Consider the following 17,006-nt stretch of genomic DNA (forward strand, 5'->3'; position numbering starts at 1 on the left):
CCATACAATATGATTTGCATATTCTGTAAGTCGCTGTGGTGTGTGGATAAAAGTGTCTGCTACATTGACCATATCTATTTATCTATCTAGTGTTGGTGTTGTCATGACTGCCCTTGGGGCAGGATCATAGGTGCCCCCCTCCCTCTCTCTCTCCACAGTTTTATGACTTAACGACAGGTCGTAAATTCCTTGAAGAGACCCTCTCCCCCTTTGGACATGCAGTATGGGGAGAGAGGATTTCACAGTGGAACAGAGAAGCTGTTCCCATCAAAACGTATATTTTTGAGAATGTGGAACCGGTCAGTGGGGAAGCAAAGAATGACCATGTTGAACTTGTTTCATTTGGTGACCTCATGAAAGACAGGAGACACACATTACTGTATCTTTGTTTGTAAATGGAGTTTGTATCAATGTTGTATGAAATACATGATTAAGTATAAGAATACTTTTGGAAAGATAATGTGATCTTAGTCTTCTAAATGAGAATAGTTTTTCATAGTAACGTATGATCAGTCAGTGGCCACGCCCCTGTGAGCACAGACATTACACCCAAACGTCATGGAACGCCCCTTTCCACAGAGTTAATAAAAGGACTTGTGACAAAAATGTACATTTAGTCAAGAGAACGCAGGGACGGGGTCCCCACGTTGAAATGGCTACCACTCTATTGACCAAGCAGACTAAGGCATGAGCCGGATGTTGCAAAATGGTTTACACTACAACTCTACCTAAGGACAAGACGAGAGAACGTGGGGATCATCCCCATGCTGAAATCTACAAACTAAAGACCAATTATTCAGTCTGCAGCTGTTTAAGTACATTAGTCTGGTAAACGCAACCGATCGAACGACCGAATTGTACGCCTGACGTATCCATTATAACAAGCTACAACTACGAAAGACTGATCTCTGATAGAAAGTCTCTGGTTTGTCCATCTACTGACTATCCAGCAGACGGACCGGCTGTAACGGCTGTCAATGTCGTTCTCCTCCTCAGACGAGGAGGAGCATGGATCGGACCAAGATGCGGAGGGATAAGTATTCATGATTTAATGGCAAACCAACAAACACTACAAATTAACAAAACAACAAACGTGACTAACCTGACACAGTCCTGTGTGGCCCAAACGCTGACACAGGAACAAACACCCACAAAACACCAGTGAAACCCTGGCTGCCTTAGTATGACTCTCAATCAGAGACAAACGATACACACCTGTCTCTGATTGAGAATCATACCAGGCCGAACACAAAAACCCAACATAGAAATAGAAAACATAGACTGCCCACCCAAAACTCACGCCCTGACCAATAAACACATACAAAACAAGAGAAAACAGGTCAGGAACGTGACATAACCCCCCCCTTAAGGTGCGAACTCCGGGCGCACCAGCACAAAGTCTAGGGGAGGGTCTGGGTGGGCATCTGACCACGGTGGTGGCTCAGGCTCTGGGCGAGGTCCCCACCCCACCATAGTCACTCCCCGCTTCCGTATCCCCCTCCCAATGACCACCCTCCAACTAAACCCACCTAAATGAAGGGGCAGCATCGGGATAAGGGGCAGCACCGGGATAAGGGGCAGCAGCTCCGGGATACGGGGCAGCAGCTCCGGGCTGAGGGACGGCAGCTCCGGGCTGAGGGACTCTGGCAGGTCCTGGCTGAGGGACTCTGGCAGGTCCTGGCTGAGGGACTCTGGCAGGTCCTGGCTGAGGGACTCTGGCAGGTCCTGGCTGAGGGACTCTGGCAGGTCCTGGCTGAGGGACTCTGGCAGGTCCTGGCTGAGGGACTCTGGCAGGTCCTGGCTGGACGGCTCTGGCGGATCCTGGCTGGCGGCTGGCTCTGGCGGATCCTGGCTGGCGGCTGGCTCTGGCGGATCCTGGCTGGCGGCTGGCTCTGGCGGATCCTGGCTGGCGGCTGGCTCTGGCGGATCCTGGCTGGCGGCTGGCTCTGGCGGATCCTGGCTGGCGGCTGGCTCTGGCGGATCCTGGCTGGCGGCTGGCTCTGGCGGATCCTGGCTGGCTGGCTCCGGCAGCTCCTGACTGGCTGGCAGCTCCTGGCTGGACGGCTCTGGCTGGTCCTGGCTGGACGGCTCTGGCTGGTCCTGGCTGGACGGCTCTGGCTGGTCCTGGCTGGACGGCTCTGGCTGGTCCTGGCTGGACGGCTCTGGCTGGTCCTGGCTGGACGGCTCTGGCTGGTCCTGGCTGGACGACGGCTCTGCAGGCTCAGTCCAGACGGGCAGTTCTGGGCAGACTGGCAGACCTGTAGGGAGGAGACGGAGAGACAGCCTGGCGCGTGGTATAGGCACTGGCTGCGCTGGAGAGGAGGAAAGCTCTGACAGCGCTGGACAGGTGGGAGCAGCTGGAGAGAGAACCCGGAGAGACAGCCTGGTGCGGGGGGCTGCCACCGGTGGACTGGTACTTGGAGGTGGCACCAGGTATACCGGACCGTGAAGGAGGACACGTGCTCTTGAGCACCGAGCCTGCCCAACCCTACCAGGTTGAATGGTCCCCGTAGCCCTGCCAGTGCGGCGAGGTGGAATAGCCCGCACTGGGCTATGCAGGCGAACCGGGGACACCACCTGTAAGGCTGGTGCCATGTACGCCGGCCCGAGGAGACGTACTGGAGGCCAGATACGTTGGGCCGGCTTCATGACATCCGGCTCGATGCCCAACCTAGCCCTCCCAGTGCGGCAAGGTGGAATAGCCCGCACTGGGCTAAGCACGCGTACTGGGGACACCGTGCGCTTTACCGCATAACACGGTGTCTGACCAGTACGACGCCCTCTCACTCCACGGTAAGCCCGGTGAGTTGGCTCAGGTAACCAACCCGGCTTCGCCACACTCCCCTTTAGCCCCCCCCCCCCCCAAGAAATTTTTGGGTGAGCCTCTCGGGCTTCCAGCCTCTCTTACGTGCTGCCTCCTCATACCAGCGCTCCTGGGCTGTGGCTGCCTCCTTCTCCTCCCGAGAGCGGCGATTCTCTCCCACCTTAGCCCAGGGTCCTTCTCCGTTGAATATTTGCTCCCATGTCCATTCCTCTTCTCTCCATTGCTTTTGTTCTTGCCGTCCTTCTCCAATCCGCTTGGTCCTGGTTTGGTGGGTGTTTCTGTAACGGCTGTCAATGTCGTTCTCCTCCTCAGACGAGGAGGAGCATGGATCGGACCAAGATGCGGAGGGATAAGTATTCATGATTTAATGGCAAACCAACAAACACTACAAATTAACAAAACAACAAACGTGACTAACCTGACACAGTCCTGTGTGGCCCAAACGCTGACACAGGAACAAACACCCACAAAACACCAGTGAAACCCTGGCTGCCTTAGTATGACTCTCAATCAGAGACAAACGATACACACCTGTCTCTGATTGAGAATCATACCAGGCCGAACACAAAAACCCAACATAGAAAAAGAAAACATAGACTGCCCACCCAAAACTCACGCCCTGACCAATAAACACATACAAAACAAGAGAAAACAGGTCAGGAACGTGACACCGGCGATTAAAGAGAGGGACAACAAAGGTATACACTCGTAAATATGTAAATTGCCATTTATTTTCGAATGAGTGGCTGTGCATGTTTAAAGTATTAGCATTTCCATGAGTGTAGTTATCAACTCTATGTACGTGGGTCCACTGAGTTTCCCGCTCTTGAGCTGTCCCCACCCCTTTCCTTTGTCTACCAAGCTGTCATATCGGTTTCATCTACTAGGGACTTTTCTTTGTATCATGATAGTAAACAACGTATGACCTATTGTGTGTGTGTTTATTTAGTTGGTAAATAAATAATTAAGCCAATTTGTATATCGCTGATTCATGATTTATGCTAGGGTTTGTGCAGATACCCAAGGGTTTGCGACATTCAGAATATGTCTGGTGAGGTAATACATTAATAAGTGACTAATCAATAAAGATATGAAAATATCTGAAGAGTTACATTTTTGAAATAGAGGCTCTTTAAACATTTTCCCGTGGTGCCCCGACTTCCTAGTTAATTACTATGCTGTGATTAAACAAATCACGGAATAATTACAGAGAATTGATAATATAACAGTCTTTACATTTAATAATAGTCACGTTATGACAGTGTAGAAGCCACATACATTATTGCCCGGCAGGCCGCTGTTGGAGAAGACTGTTGTGTAGCCTTTACTGTGTAGGGTGGGCTTCAGGTTCTTCCCCGCTTTTATTTCAGCCAGCAACTCCGTGTTGTCTCCGGTGTGGGACATCATGTTGAAGGATTTGTTGCCTGGGGAGGACAAAAGAACGGAGGGAAAAGTGAGAGAGAGAGTGAGCGAGAAATTCATTCATTAGATTTATCATAAAGCAGCCACAAAAGCACATTTATGCAATAGACAAAAAAATCTAATATTCTAATTGGAAACCTCAAAAAGAGAAATGGTTGGATGGTAATTGTAAGCTCAAGGATTTTTTTTTTGATATTTATCCAAGACAAAACATTACCAACCACAAGATACAGACGTTCGGCAAGAATAATTGTGATACATTGAAAGAATACAAACATAACCTAAGATGGAAGTAATTCAAACTATACAGGAGCTTCTCATTGAAACCATATTGTACATAGCGTTACACACTTGATTAATGTAATGATTCACAAATGTGTGGATATTTTAAAAGCCTTTCATTTTTAATCTGGCTAACAGAGTGGTACTGGTATATTAAGGTAATTAAGGTTGTTCTTGCAGGGACATGTGGTGTGGGAGAGCCTTTCCCTTTACACTAACACTCAGAGGGGGTAGTGTGGGAGACGTCTCTTAGAGAGTTAAGGTCGGTGCTGCAGTGGATAGCGGTAGTTTTATTCCTGACCAATTCTGCTATTTTGTGTGATTTTTTAAAATCCCGATCTTAACTATTTTTGTATATAATGTCTCCGCCATCATTTCCTATGACGGTAAACAGCTTCTCGACATCAGAACAGCAATCACTAACCTCGGTTTGAGCACTGGCTTCATTAATAAGTGCATCAACAAAGTCATCCCCACAGTGATAGTACGTACATATCCCAACCAGAAGCTGTGGATTACAGGCAGCATCTTTACTGATCTAAAGGCTAAGGTAGCATCTTTCAAGGAGCAGAACACCAATTGGGAGTCTTATAAGGAAACAACCTACGACAAGTCATCAAACATCTAAGATCGACTCCTACTACGCAGGCTCTGACGCTCGTAGGATGTGGCAGGGCTTGCAAACTATCACAGGTTACAAAGGGAAACCCAAAAGCCTACATGCCTTCTATGCCTCCTTCAAGACAAACAACACTGAACCATGCATGAGAGCACCAGCTGTTCTGGACATCTGTAATCTCGCTCTTAAATGGCCGATTTGAGTAAAACCTTTAAAACAGGTTAACATTCACAAGGCGGGGCCAGATGGATTACATGGCTCACAACACCATCATCCCTGGAACACCAACAGTGCCTTCAGAAAGTATTCACACCCCTTGACTTTTTCCACATTTGTGACCCGATTCAGGAAACTAGGCATATGTCGCAAGTCACGACTTCACAAAAGAGACGTTTGAACGTAATTTTTTTTTTTTACAAAATGCGTTTTTTGGCAGAAATGCCTTCTCGAACATGTGAACATTCATGTGCCTTAATAACAAACTTGTATGCCATCTGTAAATACGAATACAATTGTTACATTTACGAGCCTTGTTGGTTAAGCCACAGAAAAAGGGGCGAATCTTCCCACTAGCCATGATTGGCTGAGATAATGAGTGGGCTGGACATGCCAAGAGAGAAGTTCGGATTGGTCTGCCATATTGAAGGCTTCTGTCTATTTGAGCTTGTCAGTCTGTTTTGATAATGCTATCGGACGCAGCTTTAACATAAATGTATTGTGTAGTGGAGCTGCATAAGTGTTGATCTCCACTTTCTGGAGGATCAAGTTTTTTGAAATCAGTGGAATTAGAATATGATAGTTAAAGAGATGGAGAAAACACCTGTCTCCAGATTACATTTTCAAACTAAGGGCAACTGTGGAATGGGATTCCTGACAGGGAGACGCGTCCATGATGCATGTTGATGTAAACAGGTAAGATAGTCTAGCTACATTCAGATATTACACGTTTCTAAATTTGACAAAATGGTTTCATTTCAAGCTAGTGTACTGTTAGCTAACATTAGCTGGCTGGCTCCCTAGCTGACGTTATTATTGGTTTCCCAGAGCCATTTGCTTTTCTAGTTAGAGCCTAATGTTAGCTAGCTAACATTGGACCTGGTTGGTTTGCTCCCAGCACTGTGGCATTGTTGCCACTTTGTTAATTGTTGTTTAACTAGCTAACGTTAGCTGGATGGCTCGCTAGCTAACGTTACATGACGTGTGTGATCTTAAGCGGTGTTTGCCTAGCTAGGTTCATTGTTTACCTAGCTAGCTAGTTATATGTCTTAAGCTAAAGTATACTGTTAGCTAGCTAGCTATGTCTTAAGCTAAAGTGTATTGTTAGCTAGCTAACATTAGCTGGCTCCCTAGCGGACGTTATTATTCGTTTCCCAGAGCTGTTTGCTTTTGTAGCTAGAGAGTCTAATGTTAGGCAGTGTAGGCACTTTGTTCATTGTTGTTTAACTAGCTAACGTTAGCAGGCTGGCTCGTTAGCTAACGTTACGTGATATGTGTACAACACCCGTTGAATATGGCCGGTGTCAGTAAACGTCTGCAAAAAAGCATAATGAAATTGTTGCCAGCAGTGCTGGTTAGGCTGTTTTCATGTTATCCAGAGGTAAACAAATCGGCCAGTGTCAAGTGTGCGCTCTGAACGCTCCGAGAGCGAAACGAGATGGGTGGGGCTAAAGCCTAAGAGGGTGTGAATGATGCTGAATAGACAAAGAGCTCTTCACTAGATGCCCAAACATTCAAAGGCGATTTTCTCAAAAGTGAGTTTACAAGTTGATCACCTTTCAATGCAGAATTACTTTCTCATTGTTCCTCAAATGCAGTGCATGATATACCATTTTGTAGCTCTGAGTCTCTACTTTTATCCAATGTAAAAAAACACAATTTCACATTTTGCTACATAAGACCGAATCCAGGTCGTGAGTCACATTTAATTGTGTTACAAAGGGGGATTCATCATATTTTGTCAACAACCTACTCAAAATACTCTGTCAAAGTGTAAGAATATTTTCCAAATGTAAGAATTAACATAATGACAAATAAAACCCATAATACATCTTGATTAGGTAAGTATTCAACCCCCTGAGTCAATACATGTTAGAATACCCTTTGGCAATGATTACAGCTGAGTCTTTCTGAGTAAGGCTAAGAGTTTTCCACACCAGGGTGGGGCAACATTTTTCTCATTTATTATTTTCAAAATGTTTCAAACTTTGTCAAATTGGTTGTAGATCATTTCTAGACAGCCATTTTTAGGTCTTGCCATAGATTTCCAAGCAGATTAAAGTCAAAGGTGTAACTCGGCCACTCAGGATCATTAACTGTCTTCTTGGTAAGCAACTCCAGTGTAGATTTGGCTTTGTGTTTTACGTTATTGCCCTGCTGTAATGTGAAGTCATCTCCCAGTGTCTGGTGGAAAGTAGATTGAACCAGGTTTTCCTCTATGATTTTGCCTGTGCTTCGCTCCATGCCGTTTCTTAACGATACAATCATACCAACAACATGATGCAGCCACCACTATGCTTGAAAATATAGAGAGTGGTACTCAGTAATGTGTTGTATTTGCCCCAAACATAACACTTTCTATTCAGGACAAAAAAGTGAATTGCTTTGCCAAGTCTTTTGTAGTATTACTTCATAACAAAGCGGTTGAATACTTATTGACTAAAGACATTTCAGCTTTTCATTTTATATTAATTTGTAAAAATTACAATTACAAAACTTCCGTTTTTATTGTCTTCTTTTTAGAGTAACTGCCTGGCTGCACTTGTGGTAAAATGACTCGTGAAAGGACTATAATGGGGCCTCCACTTTCCATTTAACTAATCGCCATTCATCATATGGTTTGGAAACGAAAACGAAACAATTTTGGGCAGAGGGGTCATGTGCACCGAATTATATATTTCAGCAAATAATCTGTGAGTGCAGCATCAAGGGAAAAAAACAGGACTTTGCACCACTCTAGAACCAATGGAGAGATAGATTGACACACTGCCAATTTGCTGCTATTGAGAGAAAGGGGCAGCAAATGATTTCACATGACCGATTCGGAACAATCAAAATGCACAGGTTAGGGATGCTCCGGCACAGCTCATTGTGTAAAACTAAGTTTCAGACTTAAAACTGGAATCTTAGTTAAAACAAAAGGCTGCCACGAGCCCTAATCCCCTTACAACAGAATTGGGCCCTAAAATAGGGTCTGCTAATAATTGCGTCTTTATTGTTAAATCCGGGAACAAAGGCACTTTGTTTGGAAATTGTAACGGTGTAAAGGACAGTAGAGAAACAACAGGGAGTTTCCATCTGGTAAAGTAATGAATAGACTACACAACCTGCGATGCCAACAGGTGATTTGTCTGAACTGTCATAATGCATCAAGTGACAATGGTGACAATGTCTATTACCGCAATAACTGTTATTAAACAATTATGTTACCTGAGAAACATACTTATGCAATGCCTGCCATATTGAACAGCTAAAGTGATTTATAAAAATGTAAAGAAATGAAGCGCAAACAACTCAATTTGATTAGATACCACAAACGTATTCAAATAACATTAACAATTAAACGGTTCATTCAACAGGGCTGCCTGAACCCTCACGACAAAATCACCTGCTAAATGCCTCAGACTGACAGCTCAATCAGCAGGTAAAACACTTAACTATATGATAAAATGAACACTAGCAAATAGACTCATCATACGATTCATGCATCATACCTAAGACACCAAAAGGTAAACTCTTTAAAATCCCCAATGACAGACGAAGCATAAAACTTGACACAAATAAATAAAACAGTAGGATAGATACCTGAATTTGTGTGTGGAACTCCCTTGAATTTGACGACCCAGTTCACTTTAGATCATTCCTTCATTCCTGCCCGACTGAGACAAAAACCCGACTTGCTGCGAGGCAACAGAAACAGGAGGAAACGGCAACAGGCTGACTGAGCAACCGGGGCTAAGCTTCATGCAATCACCCACCCCTTCTTACTCCCTCTCCTCCCCCTCGCTCCCTCCTGCGCTCTCTCCCTCTCTATCCTCAGAGAAAAGAGAGCAGCCATCTATAAAAGACCCATCACAGTTGGGGAGAAATATACAGGAATCAGTGGTAATTGGCGCCGACAGCGAACGGCTTGCCAAACTGGGCCTGGATTTAAGATCCAGCCTCACCCCCCCTTCCCCTTCTCCAGTTTGCCTTACCCTGCCTCGTCCAGCACCACCCCATGCTCAAAGAGGCTCTGAGGGTGGATTAGTGGGAGGGAGAGAGCGATCTCAGTCAGTCAAGCTAATGAGCAACCTGACCACCCGCCTACCCCGGCGCACGCGCACAGAGCCAGCCTGACCATTGATAAGGCGAGATCAAGAAGCAGGCACCTTTCAGCTCTTAAGACACCATCCCGGACCATCATCCATCCAGAAACTAAAAGTTACACGTCACATTCACCGAATTTCTTTAAATTGGACTGATTAACTATGTTTCATACATATATTTAGATACAAATCCTCACAAAGACCATATACAAAATATCCATAAAATAGAAACCCCCTGACAACTGATGGTATTACTCTGGGCCTACTTTCGTCTAATTGGTCCTAGTAAATCTTCATTGAGGAGCACAAGCTAAACTTTAGCAGTTCACAAATGCAGACAGGCTTAGGTTTGCATGGTGTGGTATTTTCTCTACAGGCAAGAACGACGGGTGTGGATTGGTGTGTGTGTGTGTGAACACTATGTGCATGGTTGTGTTTAGGCTGAGGGTGTGGACATAGGACGTTTGCCAGAAAGGAAATAAGTAGGTGAAATAACTACTGACAGGTGCACTACTCAGTAAATAGCCATCCACAATGGAACGGGAATGGGACCACAATGTAACAGCAATATGATCACAATGGGACCGCAATGGGCACCACAGTGGGACGGCAATGGGGACCAATGGCACCAGGTTCAGCGTTAATTTCTAAGGGTTATTGCTGGAGACTGCATCTGGGGTTGGTGATTTAACAGTCTTTAGTCTCTTTGACACCCCCCCCCCCCCACATTAAAAGGGGAATTTCACCCTGGCTCTGCCACAGCATATAGTCATTACTACAGTGGGGCAAAAAAGTATTTAGTCAGCCACCAGTTGCGCAAGTTCTCCCACTTAAAAAGATGAGGCCTGTAATTTTCATCATAGGTACACTTCAACTATGTCAGACAAAATGAGAAAAAAAATTCCAGAAAATCACATTGTAGGATTTGTTATGAATTTATTTGCAAATTATGGTGGAAAATAAGTATTTGGTCACCAACAAACAAGATTTCTGGCTCTCACAGACCTGTAACTTCTTCTTTAAGAGGCTCCTCTGTCCTCCACTCGTTACCTGTATTAATGGCACCTGTTTGAACTTGTTATCAGTATAAAAGACACCTGTCCACAACCTCAAACAGTCACACTCCAAACTCCACTATGGCCAAGACCAAAGAGCTGTCAAAGGACACCAGAAACAAAATTGTAGACCTGCACCAGGCTGGGAAGACTGAATCTGCAATAGGTAAGCAGCTTGGTTTGAAGAAATCAACTGTGGGAGCAATTATTAGGAAATGGAAGACATACAAGACCACTGATAATCTCCCTCGCTCTGGGGCTCCACGCAAGATCTCACCCCGTGGGGTCAAAATGATCACAAGAACGGTGAGCAAAAATCCCAGAACCACACGGGGGGACCTAGTGAATGACCTGCAGAGAGCTGGGACCAAAGTAACAAAGCCTACCATCAGTAACACACTATGACACTCTTCTTCGAAAAAGTCCATCTTGGGAGAGGGACAGGGGCCAGAGCACGAAGCACCGTCCAACACAAGTTGTAGTCTTTCAGAGACTGAAAAAAATATGTCTGCTCGTATATTTAACAATGAAACTGCTGATAGGAACATCGCTGAAAGACATCTCTCTATCGAACAAGGACAACCATATCTGAACCCACAAACAGTTTAACAGCCTTCGCCAAATGCCACAGAGCTGGACTACATCAATACACCGCAAGCCGTCATAGGGTGCACCATTCTGCGGGGGAAGCCCTGACCTGCCTTCCTCCTGGGCAATTATGTGTGAAACATCTCACGGTCCTAGAAATGCCTCAGACATGATGAAAACAAGTCCAGATTCCCCAGGGTGAAATTCCCCTTTAACTCCCTCTCGTCAGGAGGAAACGTGTGTTGCTGGGCTTATTGGGTCTACTTCGGAAGATTCTGATAGAAATGTGTTGTGCAGAAAGGGTATGTTCAATGCTTCTCTGCCATGTTATTGACCAGAATCATGTCTGCTCTATATTGTATGTCTTTCTGTGACGCTCTACACTTTGCACACACCTAATTTGAATAAGCTCTCTGGTCTCTTTGTCCACACCCATCTATAATTACAGCTTTAATTCACTCTTATTACCCCTTTATAACCCATGTATTGTCCATTTATTACACGCATCAACCAACCAGGATACAGCCTCTGACCACTTATTTGTTTTGTAGTTTTCTGCCTAATCGACTGTGTGTCTCCAGCAGGCAGACGGTGAGACAAGCACCGTGGCAGGTGGATGTGAAAGAAAGGAGAGGAAGAAAATAAAAGGAAATGGTTTGTATGGGTTAAAAGAGAGGTCTTCTGCCCAGAGGGACGACAAGGATGTTGATTTGAGACGCACCTTAATTGCCCACGAGGGGATAAATAAAGTTGAATTGAAGCTACTAGTACTTACTCTTTATCACCCTACGTGGGCCGCCTTCAGGCTGAGGAGAGGGGCACAGAAACTCCCCACCTTCAGATAGGCAGCAGTGGAGAGAGAGAAGAGGAGGAGAGCGAGAAGGGGTAGACACATGCAGACAGATAGCAGGTGTTCCGGAGGAGAGGAGAGGAGAGGAGAGAGGGATAGGACCATTGACACAATTGAAGGAGGAAGAAGAGAGCTTGTTAGTAGATGGCCGTAATAGAAGACAGATGAGTGTCAAATTCAACAGGACAAATCAAATATGAGAAAGTTTTATCTCTATGGTTTTGACTATAGAGCGGCTGACATCATAGTGCTGACGCAGCGCCCCAATGCTCTGGAATGGAACAATTGAACATATTGCTAAAATCAAATTTCCCCCAACCATAGAACATTTTTGTAACTAGAACAGAGGAGCAGACAGGGCAAAGAGCAACCATGTCAGGTAGTGCCAGTCAGTCAAGAGAGAGGGGGGGAATTAAGGAAATTGCTGAACACTAAACCGGTTGGTAACGATAGCCCTGAACGAGGGCATACATTTGTAATCAGTTATCTGGGACGGTAAAGCCAGGCTCATCTCTCGGGCTACAGAATGAGATAACACTGTTCCAGTTTTGCGCCTGCCGCAACTCAGCTTTCCAGGAATTAGTGCACCATCAGGGGGAGTGGAGAAGGAGTCTATTGACACTTCACACTGGTTTTGCCATCTGTGAAACTAGCAAATGTAACATGAAAGAAACCATGTTCAGAATGGACTGCAGTTACAAGAGGAGAGAAGCACAATGCCAGAAAGAAAGGAAAGGGTAGTGAAAATAGAGAGAAAGTGAAAGCGAGGAAAGAAAAATTAAGAAAAAGAGAAAGCGAAAGATAGCATGAGTGATGACTCACTTCCTGAAGAGGGGCATCGCTGGTTGGTGCTTGAGGAAGGGCTGTACTGGGAGGTGGGCATTTCTGAGGGCAATGGCGGGGGAGGAGGGGGTGCCGGGGTTGGATTGCTGATGGGGAGTGGGGGCAGGGGAGGAGGGAGGGGCAACTCTTCGGTGGTGCCGTTCTGTGGGCTGGGGGCGGGGCTGTCGGCTGACTCCTCCAATAACAGAGAACCCTGATTGGATCATAAAGAATAGAAAATGGTTAGTTCATATCCCACCAGCCAAAACATATAACATGAGGAAAATGATAAGGGTTGCCTGTCCATCTTAAATATAAAGGGCCCCATTTTGACAGAGCTAAAATGCAGAGATTTCAAATACTATGTACAACACTTGATCGAAAGCAAATGTTTTCATTGAATTGCATACACGGTACAGTTATCTTTAAACCCAAATCAGTCCCTTGCCATGGACATTGTGAAAAGAAGAAATGCAGATAAAATTGTGAATCTACTTTTTTTTGGTAACATCTCCCCATTTTTGTACAGTCAAAACATCACCCATCCGGATCTTATTGTGATCTCATTCCTTGACAGCTGAGAGGAAGTTGTAATAATGGTAGGAGCCAATGAACCATATCACTCCTGTCTTCGCAGGAATACCTGCCAAGACAGTCTACAGTAGCTGTGCTGTGCTGGGCCAATAACATTATTGTAGTGGGAGGAGAGAGGGGGAGTAATACTGTGACAGATGTACGGTACTGTAGTTGACTCTGAAATGACGGCTCAATTAAACATTTGCTGTCTTAAATCTACACATAAAGACATTACGCCCAGTGGGAATAATAATGGAGTTAATCTAGTGTCCCTCTGGGGCGTGGGGGGGCATCTGTTGCTGTGAGTAACAGAGTAATAGCCCCCCCACCCCTCCGCACCACCCCCCACTACAGCCTGACAGTGACACTAACACAGCTGTTACAGAGTTAATGGACCGTGACATTTAACCCCCTTCCTCCTCCTCTTTTTACACGCGTGCCTGTCATTATGCCCCTCTTCCCCTATAATGAGGGGATGGGGTCATCCAGGGGGGGGGTCTCACGGGGGTCCCTCTCCAGCACGTGCCGGGCCCCAGCTGGCGATAATGATTAGCCGGGAGCGATGTGGGGCGCCATCTGTCCGGTCCTCGGGGACGTGTAAGGGTTAGGACGCCCCACGGAGGTCCTAATTGGCTCAATGTAGATTACACCAAACTGATACCCATGAGATTTTTGTCCGCTCCCTGGGGAGCCTGTTGACTATGCGTGCAAGACCTGATTGATCCGTGTCTGTGGAAATATTTGTCTGCTCAACTGTTTCTTCTGTGTTGACCCCAAAAATTTACATTTAGCTTATTTTATTTGAGACAATATTCTTTAGGTTTAGTGAGTACAACAAAACCATAAAGCCAACAGATTAGACCTGAAACAAGACATTACCTTTAAAAAGATAAAGCACTGGTTTATACAAATTCAAGTCTGCATTTAAAGCATTTAAATTTCCCTGGCAGTGCAGTCAGCACAGTCAGTCCTGGTTAGCTCCACTTTGTAAGATATGGAACTGTACTCCGTTTTTTGGGGTCTGTGTTCTGCAGGTGACTTTGCACAACAGGACGTAGACTCGGGCGGTGATGGAAATGAGAGTGCAGCAGTTAGTGAGTTGGCAACGGATGGTAAACAGGGGTACACAGAGTGAGACACAGGCAAACACTGCTGTCTGTGGTGACCATTAGAAATAACATTACTTTCTATAACAATTATATTTCTATGGTGGTGGCCCAAGGCTAACGCAACACAATGGCCACAGACAAAATACACCTAACTCTGTCTCGCCCTACGTAGTCACACATAGCCCCAGGTGCACAACTCCTTGATGACCAAAGTGTACACTAGTTTTCCTCCTTGCCTTTTCAAATCAGAGATTAAATTATACCCCTGGCCTATCAATGACATGAAGGCATCCATTAAATGCCAGGGAACAATTCAATCTAGGGATGCACGATATATCGGTGAGCATATCGGAATCGGCCGATATTAGCAAAGAATCCCAACATCGGCCCGATGTCTAGTTTAACGCCGATGTGCAAAACCGATGTCAAAGCTGACGTGCATACATATATAATGTAAGTAGATGACGTAATGAAGCCACGAAAAATACAGCGCTACACAGAACAAAAGCAGAAAAATACTAAGCGCACACTTCCAACAACTAAACAAGTTCAAGTCCAGCAGTCATTTGAAAGAGTAAGAACATTTCAGCGAGAAAACTCAAAGGCGAAATCCATTAACGCCACGATAATGGGATTCAATGATGCTACTTGCTATGAGCGTAACGATGACATTTGGACCAGCGATGTCAGCCCCATCAGCATGCTGAGTCTGACAGCACAGTGATAAGGATTTCGTACTGAGGAAGATCGTATTGCATGCTGAAGAATGTGCTGGTTCTCATACTACTGCTGCCATTTCAATGGCATTTGAGAACATGTTTGGAACATGAACACACTTCTAGCGCCATTCGAACATCTGACTGGAGAAATAAGCTCATCAACTGCATCTGCAGCAGACGTGATACCCTCTGTCATGGCATTGAAACGCCTGCCCAACAAAACTGCCGACAGGCCGTGGGGGTAAAACCTACAAAAGTACATGAGGCTGTGAACAAGTGATTCGGTGGTATTCTCTCTGAGCCTCTTTACTGTCGCAGCCATGCTCGATGCTTGGTACAAGGACCGCTAATTCGATGCAGAAAAGAAACAGGGTTTACGTTAAGTGTTACATAGACAGCTGGACAAGATGGAAACGGACACGGTGACAGTGCGCACCGAGGAAGAGAGGCCACGGACAGACAGAGCTGAAACTTCACTACTTGACATGTATGATGAAATCCTGGTTGAGAATGAAACGACTGAACAATGAAACAGCACAGCAAGTAAGTGAAAGAAATAGGTTTTGATTATGTTTTAGTGGTAATGGGCACATACGTAAAGGCCAACAAAATAACTTTTTGGTCAGTGTGGTGTGTGTAACCTTTATTTAACTAGGCAAGTCAGTTATGAACAAATTCTTATTTACAATGACGGCCTACCCTGGCCAAACCCGTACGACGCTGGGCCAATTGTGCGCCGCCCTATGGGACTCCCAATCACGGCCGGATGTGATACAGCCTGGATTCGAACCAGGGACTGTAGTGATGCCTCTTGCAGTGCCAGAGATGCAGTGCCTTAGACTGCTGTGTCCATGTGTGTGTATGTGTGTGTTAACTATTTAACTGTGGCCTCCTGAGTGGCGCAGTGCATCGCAGTGCTAGCTGTGCCACTGGAGATTCTGGGTTCGAGTCCAGGCTCTGTTGCAGCCGGCCGGGACCGGGAGACCCATGGGGCGGCGCACAATTGGCCCAGCGTCGTCCGGGTTAGGGAAGGGTTTGGCCGGCAGGGACATCCTTGTCCCATTGCGCACTAGCGACTCCTGTGGTGGGCCGGGCACAGTGCACGTTGACACCGTCGCCAGGTGTATGGTGTTTCCTCCGACGCATTGGTTAAGTAGGCATTGTGTCAAGAGGCAGTGCGGCTTGGTTGGGTTGTGTTTCGGAGGATGAACGGCTCTCAACCGTCACCACTCCTGAGTCCGTACGGGAGTTGCAGCGAGGAGACAAGACTAACTACCAATTGGATACCACGAAATTGGGGCGAAAAAGGGGTAAAACACATATTTTTTAAGAACTGTACTAGAATGCTTAAAAGGCCGCAAAAATTTTAAATATCGGTATCAGGGTTTTTTTGGCAAGGAAAATATTGGATATCGGTATCGGCCAAAAATGTTGTATCGGTGCATACCTAATTCAAAGCATAGCAATACTGCAGCCCTTAAGGACAGTAGTTTATTTTCTGTTTGTGTTCATCTGTCTTTATACAACAGAGATGTGATCTTAATGATTTCTACAAGGGAGACCCTGCCTCGCCAGAGAGGTGGACCAGCAAGCCCTTGGTTGAGGTGATGATTAAGGCCTGGGAGGGACAGACTTCTGGGGAGCCAGTCCTGTTGGTTCCAGCCAGTTGACTGTAGGGGGGCATGGTACGGTAGCCATCATGATGCTGTGCCGCTGACTTGACTATTACAGAACTGGTTTTGTGTATGTCACAGAACATCCAGACAATATATTTAAAAAGTTAAAAGAGAGGAATAGCCCATGAACCCCCCCCAAAAACAAATGCCTCCCTCTTCT

At 45.8% G+C, this 17,006-nt stretch overlaps 1 protein-coding gene across 1 annotated transcript in view; it reads right to left on the reverse strand.

The window, feature by feature from the left end:
* Positions 1–17,006, reverse strand: part of LOC120060591 (espin-like) — an 83,534-nt gene that overhangs the window by 22,547 nt on the left and 43,981 nt on the right. The window contains 2 exon segments of the mRNA XM_039009966.1: positions 4,103–4,248; positions 12,767–12,980. Of these exon segments, the coding sequence (XP_038865894.1) occupies positions 4,103–4,248; positions 12,767–12,980 (360 nt within the window).

Source organism: Salvelinus namaycush, chromosome 16 (genome assembly GCF_016432855.1).
Source record: "Salvelinus namaycush isolate Seneca chromosome 16, SaNama_1.0, whole genome shotgun sequence".
Classification (NCBI taxonomy): Eukaryota; Metazoa; Chordata; class Actinopteri; order Salmoniformes; family Salmonidae; genus Salvelinus; species Salvelinus namaycush.